A 25019-nucleotide genomic window follows, 5' to 3' on the forward strand; every position below is an offset into this window, starting at 1 on the left:
CTGCAAAGCAAAACAAAAGAGTAAAGACTCATTCAGCTGATCATTCAATAAATACCTCAATTGCAGTTTCCTGTTATCACAATACTCATAAGCCTATTACCTGGGCAAGGGAGAGCACACCACTGTTGAGCACATTTTGTATTTGGCAAGATGCCCCAACCTTATCCTGAGCTAAAGAAGGGTTGGGGGATCTCTGAGACTTTAGAAAAGTTCAGAAAGCAGCAAGATGGTCCCATACTTTGGAGCAGGGCAGGGAAACTCCCCAAAACTTGTGACAAACCTTAGAGAGACTCAGTGTGACAGGGTGGAGCCCCTGCAGGCACGCTGGGCCTTGGAAACACTCAGCATGTCACTGCAATCAAGACTCCATCCTTCCTCCTGAGGGGAAAGCAAAGGTCAGTGTCACACATCAATTTTGGCCAACTACCAAGACCAGCCAAAATGTGTGGACTCCAGGTTGAAGAATAGCCTCCCAAGGAGAATGCTATGCTGCTGCCCCACCTCTGAAAAAGGGTAAAGTTGTGCACTCAAGCCCAGGAAGGAGAAAGTACACACCAACTGGAGGAAGAAGTGGAAGACTGCTGAAGCAGTGGCTGCATGGCTCAGGCAATTTCAGTGCTCCTTAGAACTATGAATCCACACAGTCAAGAATGGCAAAATAGATGGGGGAGAACGATTAAATTACAGGCAAGACTTGGGTATTGTAACTGATACTTGTTCTAATGATGAGATGGAAGTCCTCATGTTGTTGTTTTTGTTTGTTTGTTTGTGTTACTTTCTTTCTTTCTTTTTGTGTGTGCGTGTGTGTATCTTATGTTGTGAAAAACTGAATAAAAAGGATTTAAAAAAAAGAATGGCAAAATAGCTCCTGCTTTCAATCCTTTTTGGGAGGAAACTCCCAAACTTTGCTACACGAGGGCACAGAACTGAAGCTCTAAATCAGACAGTACTCACCAGTACTGTCTAAATCAGACAGCTAACAAAGACTGTGTGTGTGTGTGTGGGGTGGGGGGCAACAGTGGTGGTAGTGGGGTCATTACATTACCTCAGCAAAATGTTCTATAAGAGTGCTGGGGAAATATAATGTCTAAGCAACAATAGTACTAACTCAGATGTAGACATCCGAGTCCTCTGCAATGGATGGTTTTCTTTGACCAAAACAAAAGAACAAAAAGCAACAATTCTTTGAAAAGGCTCTAACAGGAACCAGACCCAGAGAAGCCGTATCATACATCTACCTACACCTAGGAACAATGCTACTGCAAAGCAGGAAGTAACTGCAGGTAGCTGATCCAAAGCATGTGCATCCCTGTGTGAATTAAGATAGGAAGAAAGAACTGAGAAATCACGTGCTCACCTCTGGGCAGTAGTGGTGATTGCATCAATCACCTCCATGATACGGTGCAGTGCAGAGTCAGTGCCAATGGTCATATCTGTGCCACAGAAGTCATTGTCAATGGAACCCACCAGACCCACAATGTTTAAGTGACAGTACGTCTGAGATACCTCCTCAGTGATCTTCTCTGAGAAAGGAAGGGGGGGGGGAGGGAAGGAAAGAAAGAGTTAATATGTGTCTAGTAATAGCTTGTGTCTAGTAATATCACAACTCAATTGCCTACTTCTAAAGACAATTTTAAAGAACAAAAATTTATAGCAGGGGTTCCCAGCCTTGGGTCCACAATGGACTTTGACGATGGCTGGAAACCACTGCCCTACAGCAAGGTACAAGATGGAGTTAAACCAACTGGAAATGGTTGTTAATTTGACTATAGAACTATATTTCCCCCTTTTTAATATGAGATTCTAATCTTACTGGGTTTTTAATTTGATTTGTAATGGCAGCTTGGTAAATTGTAAGCCACGTTGTTCTTTGTCACTGATTTTAGCTTGATTGTAGAATCAGTTTTTAGAACTCATAAAGAATTTAAAGAAGGAACAAGATGGAAGACAATCCCTACTTATCAAGTTTATATTGATTTAATGGAGCCTGAAAGCTTTCTAAGCATAAATACAAGGAGGCTCAATGTCCCTTTGCATGTATCTCTTGCACTTAATGTTCTTTTGCTTTCTTCTCTTTTATTTCTGTCCTGCCCTTTTAATTTGATTTTTGTATTTGTTGTGCATTTGAAGGTATGAATGGGTGTGAGAGTTCATGACTGCAAAGATTCAGAACAAGATCCAAAGTCCCTAAAAGTGAAAATCCTTTTCAGATAGGCTGAAACTGTAGGGACAATGTTGAAGGAAGAAAAGATAGGGAGGGAAGCTGGGAATTAAAATGTGGATAAAAACTTGCGTGTAAAACTGTTTTGAACAATTTTCAAATTAATGTATATTTTGAATTAAATATAAATAACTAGTAGCTGAAGCCCATTGTTGACCAAGCAAAGTCATTTTGTGTAGATTACATGTATAGGAAAGTTATTAAAGATATGTAACAAAACTTTTCATAAATGTGTTTGCAAAAGGGAAGTAAAAGAGCAGTTTTAAATGTGTAGGATTTCAACTTCAAACATTATTTTTTTATTGAATAATTGCCATATATAGTAAATTTGAATACAGTACATTTGAATCCAAGAAAGATATTCTGCTTCTCTTGGGCATGTCATTGTTTTGGAATTATTGATTTGATTATTGAGTGTTAAAATATGGTGATTATATTTAAAATTTCTTCTAAAAAAGGGCATTCAAACCTTTCCCCTGGCATATTGCGGTGTAAAAAGTAGTGCATTCAGCTAATTGAAGTGGCAGGGTTGTGTATCGGGAAGTATGATTTTATTTTGCACAAACACACTCTTCAATAATAGATGAAAAGGTGCTTGGAAGTGAAAAGGTGGGTTCACAGATTTCCAGTGGGAAAATAACACCATTACTGTGTACTTTTCTGCTATATGACTCCCATCCAAGGGAGCACAGTTAGCAAGATTTTGGTTTGTTTCTTTTTAAAGGAATGGCTGCCATAGTGTGCATCCTCCCACTTACCTATCATGTGCAGGCAGGATAGCATGCTACTGTCACTGAAAAGTCACTTGAAGGAGCCAGAGCACAGTAGTTAAAATGTGCCTTGTGCCACAGTTACAATGTTTGCTTAGGATGCCCCTCAGTGACCCTAAGCAAACCAATAAAGCAGATTCTACCTGATTGTTTCACAGTTTCTCACTGAAATCCCTATATATTCTGCCATGTGTGGGAAATCAATAAGCACATGCATAAAACACCCAAGAATGGTATAGAAATTGTCTGACAGGCACGAGGTTGGCATCAATACCGAGTTACCAAAGGAACCGAGGCTCACACATACCTTCTTTGACCAGCTGCTCCAAAAGACCACCCCACTCTGTGCGGAAGATATTTGCACCAGTCAGGCTGCCATCCCCACCAATAACACACAGATTGGTGATGCCATGCTGCACTAGGTTGTAGGCAGCTTGAAGACGGCCCTCCCGTGTGGTGAAAGCTTTGCAGCGGGCACTGCCAATGATGGTGCCACCCTACAAACAAGCAAGTCAGATAAGAAAAGAAGCTCAAATGACAAACCAAAATTAGACAGACGGATCCACAAGCGAGACCGCAAGTCAACAGTGTAAGTCTGGTTGTTCCAAAGGAAGGTCAACATGGACACTTCTTACAGAGGAATTCTGAAAGTTGGTACTCCCAGATTCAAGCAGAAATGGGTTGCCATATCTTCCAGCTGTAGAAGGCACGTGCCATGCAGGCCCAAGAAGAGACTCTTACTGGTGATGCCATCAGAACACCTGTGGGACATCAGGACTAGTAGGTATGAGGAGAAGTGCCATCTCCCAAGCCATGGGAAGTGACTGTGAGAGAAGCTCATGTGCCAGGGAGGTAGCCTCTTTCTCTGGCAAGCCATGCTTCTGCTGCGCAGTGAGAAGTCAAGACTTCCCCAGCCATGGAGCTCTCACTCTCTGCCTCGCTCTGAGCAAACTGCCTGCTTGACCATCGCTCCCAAGCTCCTGTCTCCAGCTACAGCCTCTCTCCTTCAGCTGAAAGCCCCACCGCTCTCAAGCCTCTAACCCTGGTAATATGCTGCTCCACAAGCCTTGGATCCCTCCATCCTTTCCCCTTCTTCTCCTTTCCCCTCTTCCCTCTACTAATTCCTGATCTCCCCAACCCATGCCAGTCCTCAACCTTCCTTCCCCCCCCGCTTTTCCTGCCTATATCTGAATTATATTAGGCTCTAGGAGGATTTAATACACACACATATGATAGTTAGGAACACTGGGTGAATGTTGTTGCTGGCTAGGGTTGAAATATTGTTAGTAATTCTGATAGATTGTTCTGCTTTCTGCTCAGTTAGATTGATGTTGTTATTCTTTTGTACTCAATAAAGCCCATTGAGTCATTTAGGATTAATTTGATCTCCTTTCTATCTTATGTGCCCAGATCCTACATGGTCACCATATAAAAGAACTGGTCACTTTGTGACACTGGTGAAGCCAGCCTAATTTCATCTGCTAGCTCCTGAGCACAAAATCAGGCCTGGTTCACAACAACACTTTCCTTTATCTGCTTTGGAAAAGGGATGGCAGTCACGGGATTAGCACAACAAACCTACGCCCATCGAGCTAAACTTTGGAGTGTTACCAGTAAGCACCACTTGGGAGAAAGCAAGCAAGAAGGGTCAAGAAAGACCAAGATGATAGCTGCATGTTGCTTACATAACTGGAAATGCAAAGAGCAATGCTCTGGAAAGGTCTGGGGAGGGAGAACATGCTGTTAGCACAGCTAGCTCCTTGTTTGGAGTGCCTGTCAAAACATGTTATGGAGGTGCAAGTGCACGCAGGAAACCGGCACGGGTGCTGTCCAGGCCTTTCAGAGCAAGGTTCTAGGACAGTCTGCATGGGCAAGAAGACAAAGCACTGCACACAGCATGCCAGCCTTGCTTAAGCCTATCTCCATCAGAGGCCGCAGCTGCAGAACAGCCGCATACAGACAGGAAGCGTGAGAGGGTAATCCTGCAGGGGCATGCAACAAACTGTTACCTGAGGGAAAGGAGACACACCAGTCAAACTGAGTAAAGTTCTAAGAAGGGGGAAGACAACAGAAATACTCTTTGAGTGGACTGAGTGGCTTCAGTTCAGACATGTTCCTGACAATCCAATCCTTCCAATCCCACTTGAATGGAGTGTGAATTGCAGCACTGCCCCAGACCGAATGATTCTAACCAGATGAATTTTAAAAAGCTGAATTAGAGTCGGGCTAAAGCTATGTTTCTGAGATGGCCAGAATCAGTGGAGGAGAACTCAGGCTGCAAGAAAGAGAGAAGCCAGGACTGGGTTTGCCAATCCAAAGGAGCAGGGGTGCAGATCCCTCCCCCAACTATTGGGGGAATTCCCCCCCAATTTTACTGAACTACTCCACCAAACCTAATAATCCGTATCTCTTCATCGCCAAGCCTAATAATCCATGTCTCCCCACCTCATGAGTGTCTTTCTTCTCCCCCACAAAAAAGGTGTGAGGAGTTGCTCCTCGGGTATTCCTTCTACCTGCACCCCTGCAAAGGAGATTGAAGCCACTTATGAAGTTCACAAAAATGTAGAGGTAATTATCTCAAATTATCATCAACCTGAATTTTTTTTTTAACCCACATTCTCAACAATGAATTCCATAGTGTTTTAGATACAGCCAGCTGAGGGGTAGCTCGGATTATTAGCAAGTCATTAATGGAATTTCAAACTCCAATTATGAGAGATAGCCTTAGGATGGTTTGCAAGATTTGTCTCTTTCAGTCCTGATAAAGCTGAATCAAGAAGCAGGAACTGCTGACTCTTTTTCAACTCATTCCAAGTCATACACAATTCAGAAACAAAACTGGACTGCCCCCAAATCAGCCTATACTCATTTTATTTATTTCCTGCTTTTCACAAAACTGCATCAAGGAACCTATTAAGCAAATTAGATGATTTAACGTCCGCTCTCACATGGAACCTCCTAGGAGGACAACTGCCTGGGAGCTTCTCAAATAAGGAGTTTGGAAGCAGGTTTGCCTCTCAGAGCAATGCTGCTAATTAGGGATGTGCAATTCAATTCATGCACAAAACATTTCATGTCAAATCGGGGGGGGGGGCGGATCCGCTGATTGCAATTCAATCCACAAATGGAATTACCCCTTAAATGAAGGGGTTGATTTGAGGTTGAATTGAATCAGCCCTGATTTGGCCCGAATTAATTCATGTGGCCATTTTGGTGGGCTTTCTCCCCTTGCTGATTGGTTTTCTGGCTCTGGCTTCCAATTGGCTTGAGATCTTCTTGCTTGACTGGCTGTCATTAAAATCAAGCATTGGCATGGGCAACTGAACCTCCATTGGCTGCGGGGGACGGGGAACACTTTTGGAGGGAATTTGAAAATGTATTCAAAGGGATTGGGAGGCAGAGAGAGAGAGTCCTTATACAAGAAGAGGATACATCATTAGAACAGGAGGAGGGATTTTGTAGTTTTGATTTTGGTTTGATTTTGTAGTTTTCTTTTCTCAGCACTGAGTATACTATTGCTACTATAACTGTTTTGCTGAATCTCAGATTGACAAAGGCAGAATTTGGATACCTTCCTGCCTTCCTTGAGTTGTCCTTTGGTCTATTTGTGAGATGGTGTTGTGGCAAGAAATGGACAGCGGCAGCTCAGGGGTGTGTGTGTGTGTGTGTGTGTGTAATATTTCTTGGTAACTGCTGGGATGAGTTCCATGTCTGGCCTTGAGAGTAACTTGTGCTTCATTCACTGCTCTGTAATCTGCATTGTGAAGTGTACTCAGTCAAAATGTAGTTGTGCTTATGGCTATGCTTGCTGGCTGCTAAGGGTGCTGTTGTGCTGTGGCAGCTGTTGCAAGTAAGGATGGTGCCATAATTGTGTGTGAGAGAGCAACTTCTGCCAATGATGTTACTGCAGTGCAGGCACTCTGGCTGGCATTGGATTCTGGGTCAGTGATTTTTTTTTGGCCATATTTGGACTGTCTCTTTGGCAAAATATGTTGTTCTGTGTTAGGAGGGACTTTGTGTGCTGTTTCTGTTCTGCAGTGTTGTTTTTCACGGCAGGTTTGCAAAATGTGTGCACAGTGCACTCTGCTTGTTTTGCCCATAGGGAACAATGGGGAACTCGAATCACCCAATTGTTCCCCAAGGGTAAGTCCTAGGGACACCAAAGTGGGTTAGGTGGTATGGCATGATAGGTGTTACCTACAACCCAACCCAAAAAATAAATGGGCAAGCAGGCAATTTTTAAAATTGTTGTAATTTTAAACCCCATAGGATCCTATGGTGTTTTGTGTTTTTTAAGTTGAAAAAAAAAATTAAAAATTGCCTGCTTGCCCATTTCTTTTGTGTGTTGAGTAGTACATAGCATCCATCATGTCCTACCACCCAATCCACTTTGATGTCCCCAGGACCTACCTATGGGGAACAATGGGGTTATTTAAGTTCCCCTATGGATGAATTGCAATATTATTATTATTATTATTATTATTATTATTATTAGGTGAATTTTCAATTTGAGGAGTTGAACCAGCTGGCAATAGCCAGCAAGTTCAATGAATCTATTTGAATTTTTGCAATTTGATTTGAGGTCAAATTGAATAACAAAAAATGATTTGTACACACCTCTACTGCTAATAAAGAGTATATGAAGTTATGGTGGTTCAAATAAACCATATTTGGTGATCCAAGTCATTTAGATTGAGTAAGCTGCGTTGCCTCCCAGCCCCTTGACCAGTTAACTACATTTACCTCTTTTTCAGAAAATGTGACTGTGGGAGAGATGGTCCATCTCACCTAGATGCTGGGAGAGATCATCAGGAGATTTGGTGCATGGTGTTATCAATATGCTGACGACACCCAAATCTATTTCTCCATATTGACCTCATCAGGAAATGGCATAGCTTCCCTAAATGCCTACCTGGAGGTGATAAAGGGCTGGATGAGGAACAACATATTGAAGTTGAATCCAAATACGACGGAGGTACTGACTGTGGGGGTAGGGACCACAGAGATGGTTTAGATCTGCCTGTTTTGGATGGGATTACACTCCCCCTGAAACATCAGGTATGTAGCTTGGGAGTGCTCCTGGACTCAAAGCTCTCCCTGGTTTCTCAAGTTGAGGCAGTATCCAAGAGCACTTTTTATCAGCTTTGACTGATATGTCAGCTACGTCCACTTATGGAAGTAAATGGCCTTAAAAAGTGGTACATGTGCTGGTAACCTCCAGGCTTGACTACTGTGATGCACTCTACGTGGGGCTGCCTTTGTACATAGTCTGCAAACTACAATTGGTACAGAATGCGGCAGCCAGATTGGTCTCTGGGACAACACGAAAGGACCACATAACACCAATTTTAAAAGAACTGCACTGGCTGCCGATATGTTTCCAAGCCAAATACAAAGTGCTGGTTATTACCTAAAAAGCCCTCAACAGCTTGGGTCCAAGGTACTTCTTTGTCATGAACCCTGTCACCTATTAAGATCATATGGGGAGGTCCCATTACGGTCACCACCATCTCGTTTGGGACCGGGCCTTCTCTGTGGCTGCCCCAGAGCTTTGGAATAAGCTCCCTGTCAAAATAAGTGCATCATATGACAAAAGCTCCATCTCAATCAGAGATGTCAAAAGCATCTCTTGCTTTTAAAAAACCCTCGACATACCTGTTTTCTCAGTTTTTCAACTGAAATTAACTTTAAACGGTTTAATTGTTTTTATCCTGTGAAATTGTTTTATCCTGTTTTATATTTGTTGTGTTTTAAATTGAGTACACCACCTAGAAATACACATATCAGGTGGTATATAAATAATACATATATATTAACCCTCAAACTTAGAAACATATTTCAAAACCAAACCAGTAGAGAACTAAGAGTTCTGTGCTCCAGGAGGCATAAGTGGCCACAGATAAACCTGAGATGGTGGGAGGGGGGCACATAAAGAGACCTATCTACATACACAGCAGGAAGTCTTACCAACTGAATGATGTTGGACACACTCAGCCAGTTTGCCTGCTTGATATTTTCTCCTCCTTCCACAAGCCCCTCATAACCCTGCAAAGGAGGGAGAAAGCAATGTAAATACACCATTGCATCACAGAAACCTGTTCCATGTTGCATTAAAATCCTGCACAGAGAGCATCATGAGGGTCCCTTGAAATATATAAGTGGTCCTTCCCACCTCTTAAAATGCTACTACATATAACAGGGCTATTAGACAGAAATAATTTGATTAGCAAGCCAGACGTTGCCGGTTTGAATCCCCGCTAGTCTGTTCCCCAGACTATGGAAAACCCCTATATCAGGCAGCAGTGATATAGGAAGGTGCTGAAAGGCATCATCTCATACTGCATGGGAGGAGGCAATGGTAATTCTACCTGTATTCTACCAAAGACAACCGCAGGGCTCTGTGGTTGCCAGGAGTTGACATCGACTTGACAGCACACACTTTAAGAAAAGAAACAAGCTAGGTCTGCCTGTTTGAGATATGGACCAAGTGCATTCACTACCTGGATTCTGGCCACTGCTGTCACCTTTTAAACTGGACTTCTCAAAATGCCTTGGGATTAGTTGTCAGACAAAACTACTATGCTGTTGCTCTTTTCCATATTCCAAAGATCTTGTCTTCTACACAAAGACTGACAATTAAATGGAAAGTTCACAGGTCTATAGAAACAATTGTATTGTAAAATGATGAACAGGCAGCATCCTAACTAGTGCTTCCACAAGCAGAAGACGGTCCACTTGCTCATGGAATGATTTTCATCAATCTTCTCTCCCCCTCCATTGTACGGCCTCCTAATCCGCTCCTGAGGGTTCATCAACTTATTTAAATGCTGTGCTATTGTAGAAATATTCTAATGTACAAAGTATTTGTTTTTGTAATGTACATTTTATTATTATGCTGCTATTATTTTTGTATAACAGAGCACTCCCATTTAATTCACTCTTTATGTAGTGGTGATCTTGGGTAATATTTTCTTTAATTTGATATTTGCTTTAATTTTTTAATAGTCACATATTCCTGCCACATATTCCTGGGCAGGGGCTGCCAGTAATACCATGCTCTGCCCTATTCTTGTGATTGTTGGTCAAATTGGGACACAATTACACCCCCATGAGCATCAATTGTGCTGTGAACTGTGAAATTTGGCTTCCAATGTGCTGTTTTGGTCATGGATCAGATACCTGGGAAAGCTAAAGGCTTCACTGTTTCAAAAAACCACCAAGTTTCTAATCCTAAAGCATTATGGGAGGTCAGTTTAAAAGGTGTCAGCAGTGGCCAGGATCCTGGCAGTCAAACAAACACAATTTTTGTACCTGTGTATCTATTTTAGAACTGATCCCTGGAACTGTCAAACTTTACATTCCTCAAAATTCACAAGTCAGTTTAATGGCACTGGTTTTTCTTATGGTTCATTTGGGGGTGGGGGAGGTTGCTTGGTAGGTTTTGGATGTGCAATTAATTATTATTTTAAATTATACCACCTAGAGATGTACATATTTGGTGGTATAAAAATATGATTGATAAACAAACAAACCAAAAATAAAACATCCCTGCCAGGGTGATTTCTGAGCACAGACTTTCAGAGAAACAACCTGAAGCTTTGTCCCTATGTCAGCTAGGCCCCATTTGGATGATATTCCCTGCTACCTTCTCCCTATGTGTGGAAGGGAAATTAGATTGAGCCTTCCTGTTGTGCCTGCTAAGAATGCATGATCCACCTCTGACTCTCCCAGATATTCATACAGGAGTACAATGTTTGAATAGGGAGGAAATATTTATGTACGCTGTTTGATCATGTAAGAAACCCTATGTGCATAAACCCCAATTTTACAGTTGTTTTCCACTCCACCCAAAATCTGGGAATTGACCATGTAATTTGGGCCTGTGCATTGTAAATTGTATACACCTACACTCTATTCAAACATAACTTATGTATGATGTCCTGAGACAGGCATGCCAGGTGGGCACAGTGGAAAGGCACAATCTTGTTTCCCCAACACATGGAGGGAAAAGGGAGAGTATTGTCCAAATTGGGTTTCAATTTCAGTTTTACTATCCTCAAAAGTTTCCCAGTAGTTGTACAGCATTTTTAAAGACAAGACTGTACCAATAACCACGAACACTACAGAAGACAATCATCTGAAGGAAAAGAAAAATCAAACCTCATAGATCAGGAACACCTTAGCTCCAATATATATTCCCATGCGAGTCACAGCTCGAACAGCAGCATTCATTCCTGGAGAGACAGAGCACAAGGTAAACAATGGCCCCATCCTGAGCCAAGCTGGTCGAATACCCTGCACACTTTTATGAAGCAATAACTGTGGCTAGCATTGCTACTGTGTAGTTCCAATGGGACCAGTTACACTGTGCAAAATATTTCCTAGTCATCTGTTTAGTAGAACACAGATTACATGTTTAGAAGCCTTGGATTGCATGAACGAGATCCAGTAAGGTCAGAAATGGCTTTAGTGACATGGTTATCAGTAACACGGTAAAAACTCCTTGCACAGAAAAGCTAATAAATGCAGAAATGAAGATTAAAAAGAAAGTATAAGATGAAGTAGAAGGTAGTGTATGAAATCCCAGGGAAATGATGAAAGCATCACTGAGAATGATCAAATAAGAAAAATCAATTTGCCAGACTTAGCCATGTATGTAGCTTTACTACACCTCAGCTGTCAAAAGAAAATCCCAAAGATTTTATTTTTCATCTTATTTATGTATTTATTTTATATACCGCCTGACTCTAAAGACTTTAGATGGTTCACAAAATGCAAGAAAAATAAAACTAACTACTAAAAAACATCAATTTAATTTTTTTTAAAACATTCAGATTACTAAGAGCCTGGCTGAAAAAATGTGTCTTAAGGTTGCGTAGGACCTCCCCTCTGACCAAAAGTATTGCAGTTGGGAAGGAGCAACTCATGTCTAACAGAAACTATATTAACCCAAATTCATTAAAAGTTAACCAAGAGACTTGTCAGACTTTTGCAAAAACAACAGCAGGTATGCATGTGCTGAGAGAACAGTGAAAACAGGATAGAGCTTCTTCAGAGGTCTCTTGATTAGAAAAAAAAGCAACAGTGCCCAAAAGCAGTAGCAGAGACGCAACATAGAAAGAGATGCCCACTGGGGACTCAGACTTCAGTAACATTTGGACTAGCTATACAGTGTCATTTGCCAACCTTTCATGTAACTCAGCATTATAAAAGCGAAACACTGTATTCATATTGTGTCTTTCAGAAGTGCTCAGATAGCTTCAAGTAGGTGATCTAAGTAATCTTAGCAATGTTTCAAGGTAGGCTGCTATTATTTTATCCTCATATTTTAAATTGAAGGAGGAGAGCTGAAGCAGTTTGCATAAGGCTACCCAACACGTAAATGGCTGAGCAGCAAATCTTGACTTCATTATATTAAAACCCCCTTCAACTCTGTCCCTCACAGCACAATCTCCCAATAAAGAAACAATGCACTTTGGTTCCATAGATCATCCTTCCTTCTGTACAGAAAAACTGGAACTCTTAAAGACTGCTTACCCTCTTTGATATAAAAAGGCTCTAGAAACCAGGAAATTTGAATCAATAACCCCCCTCCCAACAAAAGCCACAGCTCTCTTTCTCCTTTAGAGAAACAATAAGCAATGATATAGTCACAAATTCAGAAGTGCAGGCCCTATCCATGCCAGCCCCCTTAGCCACACCCACCATGACTACCATGCCCATCCCAATGGCCACACTCCTCATGTAGATAGATGCAATAATTGGGAGGGTTCTGTTAAGTCAAGGATCATGTAGACACTAGGAAACATACTTGAATGAATGATAGGGAATGCACACTGAAATGCACCAGTCCCTTTCAAATGGCCATCGGAATGCATGGAATTTCAATGAATTCCATGGTCACTTGGAAAGGACCAGTGCATTTCAGTGGGCATTCCCTGTCATTCATTTTAGGATGTCCTGACACTAGTCCACCATAGGACTTGCATGCTGATGGTCCCAGGTTCAATCTCTGGCTGCATCTCCAGGAACGGCTGGGAAAGACTCCTGCCTGAAACCATGGAGAACCACTGCCAGTCAGTGTAGACAGTACTGAGCTGGATGGAACAGTGGTCTGACTCAATATAATGCAACTTCCTTTAGGATCTTTCTCCCTGTCTTAGGAACCTAGGACAGGGAGAAAGGTAATACGCACTTAGAATAGCAATAGCAGCACATTATTCCCAGTATAGAAAGCCAAGGGTTTTGCGTCCCTGATGAGAAGTGGCCGGTGGGGGTAGATACCACGACTGTGTCCCTGCAGCACTACACCACTGAAAATAAGCCACAGCTCTGCAGAATGTTTCTCTTTGGTTGCTGACACCTTCACTCATTCAACTAAGGACATGTCATCAACTAGTATCTTTTTCTCTTATGGCCCTGTTTTGGTCTCCACTATTCAGGTTTAACCTTCAAGCCTCCCTTCTCCCTTTTTATTCTTCTCATTATCTTTATTTTGTTCTGTGTTTTAATTGGATGTTTTTAGTGTTATGTATTATGAGCCACCCAGATAACAATTTGTTATGGGGCGGCTAACAAATAAATGGGTTTCCCTTGAACTCAATCTGGAAGAGAAGATGGTGTGTGAATTTGAAACTACAGTGAGTGTACTTCTACAGCACACTGAAACTATGTCTGTATGCACTCTGAATCTTCGCTGCATCCCAGGGAATTTTCTGTGATTTCTTTACGAGATGGTCATGCAAGAAGACGATCTGCTGGCAGTATACATTCAATGGGTTTTGTACTTTCTCCAGGAGATTTTCTTGACTCTCAGAGTGAATGATGTGGTATTAATTCTGTATTCAAACAGTCCAACAACTATCAAGAGGAGGCAATACCTCAAAGAGATTACCTCAAATTATCTATCTACAACTATTTCCTTAGACTTTCATTAAGTGTAAGACTGGACCTGCCCCTGGACAGTTTGGAAAATTCTCCATCTGGGCTCTTCTTCCAGAGGGAAGCACAGCATTGGACTGTCCCATTACCTCCTCCCTGCCCATAGATTGGTTGGGGGCATCCAGGAGAGAGCTGGCAAGAACTGGGAGACAAGGAAGCAGCAATGGTTGATCAGCTGAGTTGCAGGGTGTGTGTGCGCACGCACACCCCAACAGACATGAAGCTGACAGAGCAAAAGTAGTTGTGGGCCAGAAATGAGAGATTCTACAGATATTTATGGCTACTTAAAGACGTTAGGGCTTTGGGAGCGGAAGGCATAAGTGAAATGAAAGCTCCAACTGCAATCTTGTCCAGTTAGCAAGCAGAAGAGGAGAAGCAGTATTTGCCCTGGGACACCCAGAGAAATTAAGGCTCTCTTTAAGATGGCTGATGATCAAACCTCTCTCTTCTAGACTAGAATTGATCTGGACATTACATTCATCACCATATGGTTTAGAGTTTGCCATATTAATCCTGCCCATCAAAGAGTGAGTATCCCCACTCCTGATCTGCCACAGAGACAGCCCAGAGACAGCCCAAGCCATCTACATAATAATTTTGAAACTGTTTTAAGGTTTTCATTTTTAATCTGTTTATGTGGTTGTAAACTGCCCAGAGCCAGAGTTTGGGGGCAGTCTATAAAATGGGGGGGGGGGTTAATTAATTAAGGGAAGGCAGAAAACTTCATTGTCAGCAGAGACTATTGTCAGCTCTACACAAAAAACTAAACCACCACATTGAAAAGGCTGACCATTTGGGCCCATTCCTGACAGGGATGGAAGTGGGTCAGCATTCCCTTGAAAACAAAGATACTTTCTATCAAGATCCCTTATCTAGAGGGAAAGAAAAGTAAACAGAAGGTGGCAAAAAAAACAACAACACCTGTTGCCTAGGTGTGCTATAATAGGCCTTAAAATCCCAACAAACCCCAAATCTATTTTCTTTAAAAGAAAACACCATGAAAGTCAGCTGTCTAGTATTTGCATGGGTTCACAATAATCACTGTCGAGCCTGGAATTGCCACATTTTAGAAAGTAAATAGCAGTCTGTCAACCACATGGCTTTAAGCAAAGTAATCAGGTGAGAGGCCAGCTCGTTCAGCAGGTATCTGAACATAGGCTAGAATAAACTTTTATGGGACAATACTTTCTTTTAGAAAGGTAGCTTTGTCAAAGTGCACTACAATTTTTATAGCTTAACAAGCGAGGCTGCACACCCTGCCTTTTCAGTCATTCTTGCACAAGTCCCACTAGGCAGCTCCAAAGCATCATAAACCTTGGCTGCAACCTAGAAAATAACTAAAGGTATCTGGATCCCACTGGAATCAGCAAGTGTCTCTAAGTGTATGTTTGGCTGCAAAGAGAGATATATAGTATCGTGGTTAGAGTGTTGGACTAGGACCGCGGAGACTTGAGTTCAAATCCCCACTCAGCCAAGAAACTCACTGGGTGACTCTGGGCCAGTCACACATCTCTCAGTCTAACCTACCTCACAGGGTTGTTTTGAGGATAAACATAACCATGTACCCCGCTCTGGGGTCCTTGGAGGAAAAGTGGGATGTAAAAATAAATAAAATAAATAAATAATCATGTAAATCATGTTTTACATCTTGGCTGCTGTATCACAAACAGTTACCTTTAAGTATCCTCAAGCTAACTAGTAAACAGTAGTTAACTGGCAAGCAGCCCAAACATAAATCTCTATCTGGAAGCAAGTCCGTGTTTAAATGGAGCTTGCTTCCACATATATTTGCTTAGGATCACAGCCATATGTTATCTGCAAGCATTGCAATCACGGCACCAATTAACTCTCCTGATCTTGAGACTCCTGCTAAGAGAGCAATGGGGTCACTGTGCATGTGGAACAAAGATCACATGGGATCTTGCATGTGGGAGTTGGGGGGAGCAGATCCAGTGACTGGCCTTCTGAGCATGCAGACCAATGCAAGTTCACTACATGTGGAAAGCCACCAGATCATTCTCTGCAAATGTAAAATTAGATTTTAAAAAGAGTCAATTGTTCCATCTCCAAAGGGACACTTTAGTAGCCACAACCTCAGGTGGGCTATAAACCTAGCAGTGAATGGATATTCCTTCCTGTACTCAGATACACTGATTACACAACACATTTATGGTTTGTGCAAAAAACAAACAAATACCAAAACTATGACTAAAAAAAAAAAAGCAAGCCAGAAAGCAAAAAACAACCCACAATCAAAACCTCTAAAACCAAAAAGAAACCAGATGGTTGCTGAATTTTGTGGATTTATTCTTTCAAATATGTGGGATTTTCTCCATGCTCATTGGAAACCTGCACCAGGCTGCACATGCAGAATGCAAATCACCACAAAATTTTAAAATCTCACAACTTTTAAAACGTTGGGAATGGGATTAGGTGTGCTGGAGCACATGCAGTGACTTAACTGATTAAAGGCAGTAATCACAACTGGCCATCTGTCTAGTTGTCACTGTACTGTACTTTGTTCATGGCAGTATTGGTTACTGGAGAGGAGCGCTGGTCTTGTGGTAGCAAGCATGACATGCTCCCTTAGCTAAGCAGGTTCTGCCTTGGTTGCATATGAATGGGAGACTAGAAGTGTGAGCACTTTAAGATATTCCCGAATACCTTATAAAATCAAATAAATAATAAATAATTCCTCTAAGTGGATGGAGTCACTCTGGAAACAGCAGAAGGTTTGCATATTGTAATGAGATATCTAGGGCATGGGATCCAAGTCTAAACATGAAAGGTTCCTGTACACTGTATTTTATTTTTTTATTTTTTATTTAAAGTCTCTAGTGCCAAAGTGAGCGAGTAAGCTGAGGCATTTTGTTTTTTGTTTTGTTATGAGGTGCTCAGCCGCAACGAGTCGGTGCTACCTGCGCACACCATGGTGGTTTCCAGATTTTGGAGCATTCTGGATTTCGGATGTCCGGATTATGGATATTCAACCTTTATTAATTTATCTTCAACTCCAATGCTTATATATGTTCTTGAAGCCAAATTAATATACATAGGCATAGGAGTTGAAGTCAACTCCTATGCATATTAAATAGGATATTTTTCCACTAACCAAGACAAACTGGAATCTGTTCAGTTCAGCTTAATATTCTGTGCTCTACCAGCACACAATCTTTTGTAAGAAATTCTGCATTCAGCAGAATCCAGTTTTACCGAATCCATTGACTGTACCCATAAATCAGTCTGCAGGAGGGAAAGCAAACAGTTTATGGGTTTATTACATGTAATTAAATATGAAACCATGCATAAGAACACAGTTCTTTGCCTTGACCCCTCTGACAGGGGACACTGTATCAGCAGCCTACAGCAAGAGATATTGGCTTTTAGGTTCCTGCTTCATAGTGCAATTCAAACATATACTGATTTCCCCACTAGAGACAATGGGTCAAGGATACACATAAAAACACAAAAGCAAAATGAATTGACTTGTACTCCATATTACTTGCATATCTAACTTGCATATTAACATTGGAGAGGGCTCTGGCCAGAATTGTTTTCTTTTTCAGTAGATCCTTAAGAAATGGAATCACCCACTCTCTTCTTATATAATGTGCTCCTTCAGTAGGCATGTAAGAAAGAAGTACCATAACAATAGCAAGTTGGCCAATTGCAACACTAAGAGCCAGTGTGGCATAGCTCTAAGTGTTGGACACAAACTAGGAAGACCCTGGTTCAGATCCCTGCTCAGACACAAAGATCGTGAAGTTATTTTGGGTCGGCCACTCATTCTCAGCCTAATTGACCCCAAGATGAATAATGGGAAGGGGGAACCATGTACATCACCTTGGAGGAAAGGTGGAATAAATGAAATCGATGTTCTTTTTGTAATTTATTTTATTAATTTATTTATTACATTTATATCCCGCTCTTCCTGAGGAGCTCAGAGAATCCCACCCTCTTGTGCGTGTGGAGAGGCTGAAGCAAGGAATGGTGGGGGGTGGTCTCTGAGATGGGTAGAGCAAGGGGCCACAATCCACACCCCCAACTTGAGTCCCAAGTGGGGTGGGGTGCCTCAGGGTATGTATGTGTGAGATCTAGACCGACACTGGGGCAGAGTGGGGAGAAGCAGAACACAGTGGTCTTCAGGATCCCAATCAGTGTGATGACTTCCAAAATGTTTTTGACCAAAAAAAAAACCCTGCAAGGGCTCCTGAATAAACTTAGCAGTCATGGGAGAAGAGGATGTCACTGGTTATAAAGAACAGAAAGCAGAGAGAAATAATAAACTGTCAGTTATCACAGTAGAGAGAAGGAAGTATGGAGTCCCTCAAGGGACCCAAACTATTTTAATTTATTCATCAGTGATTAGAATTCAAAAGTAATCAGTACTGTAGCCAAGTTTATACACAACTTTCCAACCCTTTCTGGTCAGAGTGAGGTCTAAGGAAACCCACACCCTTCTCTGGGCTCTGGAGAAGAGTGAGGAATCTCACTAGAATAAAAATATGTTCACGAATGGTGAACTAGCTAATGCAGCTATGAATGCCATTGATGTTTTGTTGCATTTTGACTATTGCTGTTAACCGCCCTGGGAGGTTTTTAACCTGAATGGAAAAGTATGCATCTTTTAAATAAATACATAAACTCTAGAGTCATTGGTATCTGGAGAATAATCCCAAAAATTGCAAAGCCCTGCCATTCCTGGACTAAAAAATAAAAGAGGAAAAAGGAGATGGGTGTGGAAGATAAGAGTAACAGAACAGATAGTAAGAGAACAGATTGTTTTTAAAAGTTTCTCCATGGGAATATGGGACAGCATTGTATGCTCCCACTAGTACTAGTGGGAGCATACAACAGAGTAATTCTATCACGTCAGAATTGTGTGCTTGGACTAAAAAAAATGGTTATCACTGAGTAATTCTAAAGAAAATAGAAAGCTGGAGCATGCTCTTAAAGCTAATTAATTATCTGACAAAATCCAGGTATGCTGGACTCTGAACCTAGTTCTCTCATGTCCAAATTCAAGGCTCTGTCCACTGGATCAATCTAGCCGTTACCATAATCCACATTATTTCCAGAGTCCAACTGGAGCCAATTTGTTTAAAGTGAGATAAATTAACATCTTGATCCATTCATCACATATGCTAAATCATCAACCAGTTTCAACCTCACTATTTTAGGCTACGATGGCTGCAGAATCATTCACTGAGCTAACACAGAAGCTAAGACTAAATCTGAATGAAAGCTGGCATCCTTTGAACCCTAAAGTGGATAAAATACATGTGCAGAGTGTAATCCAGGCCTGCTCACCTTAGGCCCCCAGCTGTTTTTGGACTACCATAATCCTCAGCCACAATGGCCAATAGCCAGGGATTATGGGAGTTGTAGGCCAACATCTGCAGAAGGGCCGAAGTTGAGCAGCCCTGGTTTAGGGATTAGTTTCAGCATCCAATTTGTTTCATTTAGCACTCTGCTCCATAGTAGCCAGGTCAGGCATTTGTCAGGGCTCTGAACCTAGCAAAGGGCCCACCACTTCAACAGTGCCATTGCTCTCACTTTACTAAGTGCACCCAAGAAAGAAGAGGCAGAGAGAAAGAGTTTTCATCTTGCACACCCTGCCTCATTAGTATTGTCGTAAACCGCCCAGAGACTTGTATTTTGGGCGGTATAAAAATGTGCTAAATATATAAATAAAATTATGGAGGTACCTTGCCTAAGGGCATGCAAAATTCTGGAGATGACACCACTTCCATCCCTAGCAAGAGTAAAAAAAAAAAAAAGGTATAGGTTTTAGCAAGCCAGAGGTTGATAGTTCAAATCCCTGCTGGTATGTTTCCCTGACTATGGGGAACCCCTGTATCAGGCAGCAGTGATATAGGAATATGCTGAAAGGCATAATCTCAGACTGCACAGGAGATGGCAATGGTAAACCCCTCCTGTATTCTACCAAAGACTATCACAGGGCTTTGTGATCACCAGGAGTTGACACCAATGCAACAGCACACTTTACCTTTACTACTACCACTACGAATATTTATATAGTGCTCTTCAACCAAAGTTCTCAAAGCGGTTTACATTATTATCATTAATAATAATAATAATAATAATGAAATAAGATGGTCCCCTGTCCCCAAAGTGCTCACAATCTAAAAAGAAACATAAGGCATATACCAGCAACAGTCACTGGAGAGATGCTGTGCTGGGGGATAGGGCCAGTTGCTCTCTGCCTGCTAAATATAAGAGAATCACGACTTGAAAAGATGTCTCTTTGCTCAGGTAGCATGGGGATCTGTTACTAGACACAGCTCATGAAAAAGGTGAATATGCTGCATTCTTTGCCCCCTTGGGGCAAACACATGGGCAAGTTCTTGATAGCAGGCATAGAATACAGGGCTTACCCACACAGAAAGCTGGTCAATATTCAGAATTGTTTTGGAAGAGGGGTTTGCTATATATATTTACTTCCACAAGAATCTGCCAAAAGCCCCGAGTGGACACAGATCCCAGGAATCAAAGCACAGTTCTATCTCCTTTTCCATACTATATGGATCACATTCTTGGCTGGTTCAAGTTTTATTGATTGATTGATTGATTTGATTTGATTTCTATACCGCCCTTCCAAAAATGGCTCAGGGCAGTTTACACAGAGAAATAATACATTAATAAGATGGCTCCCTGTCCCCAAAGGGCTCATAATCTAAAAAGAAACATAAGATAGACACCAGCAACAGTCACTGGAAGTACTGTGCTGGGGGTGGATAGGGCCAGTTACTCTCCCCCTGCTAAATAAAGAGAATCACCACATTAAAAGGTGCCACTTTGCCAAGTTAGCAGGAGATAGTTCCCTGCAGCTATACTCATCTATTTCCACCTGAAGAGGCAGGGTAAAGTATTCAACATCTGAACATGTTTATGTATATGAATCACAAATGATGCCAACAGAAGTCAAATCATACAGAAGACAAGGGAGTAATTAGTGGGACTAAAGAGAGAGTAACTAACTAACTAACTAACTAAAATAAATAATCAATCTTTGCCAACAGATTGCTAATGAGGGAATGTGATAGTCCCAACAACTTGAAACATGCAATTCATTAATCAAAGAGGGGAATGGTTTTAAAGGCACATAAGGAGTATTATGTTGATGATTTCTACAGAGCTGTAATATTGTATTTTACATCACAGGCAAGATCTGTATCAATTCCCCCCCACCCCCCATCTGACTTGGAGATTACAAATGACCACAGAAACTACTAAACAGAAAATAAGGGCAAAGAGAAAGCTGTGCAAGGGTAAAACATTGTTACAGAATCTCTCTTCCCACCACTCCCAAATATCCAGCAAGTTCCATTTTTCTAGAACATGCCCCTTTCATTGCAGGCTTCCTCTCTTTCTCAAGCTGAACCTTTTACAATGTGACAATTAAACTGACTCTAAACTGACTAATTTGAGCCTTTACACGGGTACATTACAAGTTTCTTTGATTTTGTTACATTCCATTGTAGATCACTACTGCTGAAATGGCTGGAAAGATAAACTTGAAAACAAAATAGAAAAAATGCATTTAATTCACCTGGTTGGTTCCAGTTAACTATTTGCCATCAAAAAATATAAAAAAAATGTATTATGTTCACCCAATCATGATCCCCTCTTCTCCACTTAACACTACACAAATTCAAAAGGCAGCTCTGTCTCCTAAAGGGCTAAGTTTATTGATCTAGAGCTGATCTAGAGTATTTCTATTGCATTTCTATGACTGTCACAGCTGGACCATCTGATCTGACATTGCACATGACCTTGCTAAGTAAACAAGAAAAAACAATCATTAAAGCATTGACACAGCAGCAATGCACTTCTGCTAATGTAACTGTCAACAGAAGAATGAATCCAGATGTTCTGGAATAGCCAATTAATTGCAAATGCAGTTAAAGAAAGAATATTCTTGGAAGAGTTAAGCGTAACAATTGAGATACATTCTAGCTTGCTGCTGAGATAACAGCCAAGAAGCACACACAGCAAAAAAGGCAGGTTTAGTCCAGACCTTTAGAAACATGTACACAGTTCAGCTGAAATGGACTGGAAGTGAAAGGGCCTTTACGCCACTCTGGCATACCTGGTTTACCTCATAACTAGCACTGTTTCAAGGACAGGTTCTGGAATCAGGAGTTTCAGGTTAACTCCATTTAGTTATTAGTTACATTTCTACAACCTATTTGTCTAAATTAGCAGGTGAAAAATATGAAAATTAGCATGGTCAGCTTTATTTCTATGCAATGGGCAGAAAATATAGTTTGAGCCCAATGGCTCCATTACCGTGGGTCAACACCTGGGGTATAGCCTCCTTGATGCTGACCTCTCCCCTCCTGTGCTTCATCTGTAAAATAGTAGTGCATGTGCTTTTGTGTCCAAAGCATTTTACATATTTTCTCAGTAATCCTTACAACCACCCTGTAAGAAAGGTCAGCATTACCCCACACTACAAATGGAAAGGAAGGGGGTGGGACCTATTGTGAGACAGCTTGCCTAAAGTCACCTTGTGAGTTGGTGGCTGAGAAGGAACTGGAACCATGGACTTCCCAGTTTGCACTCTTAGCCATTAGCTAAACTGGCTCTCAAATGACAGCCCTCCCCTTGATCCCAGACTTGTGGGGGTCTGCTTGTGTTTACTCCAGGGGTGGCCAACCCATGGTTCTTCAGCTATTCCTGGACTCAGAGACGCCCAAAGTCCAGGACCTCCACATCTCCTGGGCCCCCCCAAATCCTCTTTAGTCTGACCTGGGTGGTGTGGTTGCTGCACCACATCCCCAGTTCACACTACACTAGGTGGCTGAGTGCGATTGTGACCTGCGCTGGTTGCTTTAGACTCAGAGAAAGAGTGGGGAGTAGGGAAAGAAATATGTGGGATGGGAATATGTTAAGTTGTGTGTTGAAATGTTTCTGCTAATGCATATTTGCAGCAATATACCTTTTTATATTCTTACATTATTGTGAGTTCAGTTGCTTTTTGTACCCTCAAGTACTCACGTGTTAAAAATACTGTTTGTCACATGGTGTGCATGTGTAGGTGGATGATGCTTAACGTGCAGCAGTGGGGGGAGGGGCTCCAAAATCTACCTATGCACACCTCTGACTAGACTACAACTCCCATGATCCTCCGCCAGAATTTATTGTGGCTTGAGATGATGGAAGCTATAGTCCAAAAACAGCGGGGGAGCCTCAGGCTGGCCAGTCCTGGTCTATTCAGTGTCGAAGAGGAATGCACTCTTCATGTGCTCAAAGATAATCCGTTCTTGCATCACATATTCTGAAATCGAGCCCTGCAGGGTCCATAATCCAGATTAATCCTTGTCCTCAACACACACACTGCGAGGATGTGAGCCAGGCACAAGAAAGACAGCGACATAAACACCCCATCCTCAGTTGCATGAGCCCAGCTCCGAGGCATCCACTTGAAAAACATGATACAGCCCCACTGATCTTTGAATGGAGACGGGGGAGGATCTCGCATGCTGAATGGCTGCTGCAGCTGAAACAGACCCTCAAGGGCGGGCACGGGGCTTGGCTCTTTCAAAGTCGCCATTCATTTCTCTGGTATCGATTACACACTGAGCCCACCCCACCCCCAGGCCTAGCTAGTTGCTGTTCCTAGCCGTGCGGGTCTGCACGTTTCAACTTGGCAGCACGTGACCCTCTTACCTGGGTCTCTCTCGAGCACGGGGAACGCTACGCGACCATTTTCTGGAGGGACGGGGAGGTGGAGAGAGCAAGAAGGTGCACGAAGGGATGGGAGGGTCTCCTTCGTCCCCCGACTAACCTTGGGCATCGCCGCCACTGGTGAGCACCGCCAAAGCCAGGCCGGCGCCCGCCATGCGCAGCTTCTCGAGATCCACCGCTACTGAGCCCAGTCCAGTTCCCGCCATTGCCGCAGCTCTGTCCAAACCAAAGCACCCAGACGGAATGACAGTCAGTAGCAGCACCCGGACTTCGGCTACCTCCAAGCCCCGCCCCCTGCAGCCCTCAGTTGCTGGCTCCGCCCATAAGGGTAGGGCCACCCCGGGTTCGACTTCGATTGCGCTCAAAGGTCCCCGTCACCATATGGCCCCTCCCAATAACCCTGCATATTCCCTTCTATTTTTGCAATCTGCTCAAGCTGGCCCTGGCCGAGTTTCCTGACATGCAGATTCGGAAGGAGAGCAAAGAGGCTCCGATTTTTATCCACGTTTTATACTGCTTTCCCATGGCAGTGCCCTTTTTTTTTTTTTTGCACAGGCTGGTTCTCTTACGTGTAAAATAATCTTCCAACTCTTCAGGATTGGTCTGGAGCCTCCAGCAACAATATCCAGGAGAGTATTAAAAGCAATGTTTATGTTGGGGATTTAAAAAACAAAAAACAAAACACCTCTTGGCAGTACCTTCAGTTTGAGTTCACGACCCTGTAGTAAAGACTACATGTGAGCACTGTAAAATATTCTCCCTAAGGGGATGGGGTCCTTTCTTGGAAGAGCACCTGCATGCTTGCATGCAGAAGGTTCCAAGTTCCCTCCCTAACATCTCCAAGATAGGGCTGAGAGAAACTCCTGCCTGCAACCTTGGAGAAGCCGCTGCCAGCCTGGGGGGTGGGGAATACTGAGCTAGCTGGACCCATGGTCTGACTAGGTAGAAGACAGCTTCCTATGTTCCTAACCCTAGGGGTCCCGTTGAGAAAGGATGGGCCAGGCAACATCTTACACACTACTATTACAAAACAAAACACAAAGAGGCCTGCTGAATCAGACTAAAAATCAATTTCTTCCAGCATCAGACCTACCACACTAGCCGGCCAAATGCTTCACTGAAGTTCACCAGCAGCTCCTGAAGGCCATAATGTTCTCTGCGGCTTGCTTTCGAGCAGCTGCTGTCAGTGGCAAGTTGCTACTCTCCTTAACGGAGGTTTCGTTCAGGGCTGTTCTGGAGCCCGAGCCACACACCCCTGGGGGCTTCAGCGACCCCTACCATTGGCGGCCCGGGTTCTTTGAACCATTTGCACAATGGTGGCTACACTCCTGGTGCCCACTATAAGTAGCCTAGCAGCCCTATCCAATGTAGAA

The 25019-nt window shown here is 42.5% G+C and overlaps 1 protein-coding gene across 2 annotated transcripts in view; it reads right to left on the minus strand.

The window, feature by feature from the left end:
* The window catches only part of PFKL (phosphofructokinase, liver type), a 65469-nt gene extending 41511 nt beyond the window's left edge, over nucleotides 1-23958 (minus strand). The window contains exons 1-5 of one of the 2 annotated variants that reach the window (XM_053309691.1): nucleotides 23747-23958; nucleotides 11152-11225; nucleotides 8959-9036; nucleotides 3299-3488; nucleotides 1358-1523 (exon numbers count right to left, since the gene is read on the minus strand). In XM_053309691.1, the coding sequence (XP_053165666.1) occupies nucleotides 1358-1523; nucleotides 3299-3488; nucleotides 8959-9036; nucleotides 11152-11225; nucleotides 23747-23852 (614 nt within the window). In that variant the 5' untranslated portion in view covers nucleotides 23853-23958. Of the gene's footprint in view, nucleotides 1-280; nucleotides 350-1357; nucleotides 1524-3298; nucleotides 3489-8958; nucleotides 9037-11151; nucleotides 11226-23746 lie in introns of those variants that run through there. The other variant, XM_053309692.1, reaches the window with a different exon arrangement.
* Between the last annotated feature and the right edge of the window lie 1061 nt (nucleotides 23959-25019).

The sequence above is a fragment of the Hemicordylus capensis genome, chromosome 3 (genome assembly GCF_027244095.1).
Source record: "Hemicordylus capensis ecotype Gifberg chromosome 3, rHemCap1.1.pri, whole genome shotgun sequence".
NCBI classification, from domain to species: domain Eukaryota; kingdom Metazoa; phylum Chordata; class Lepidosauria; order Squamata; family Cordylidae; genus Hemicordylus; species Hemicordylus capensis.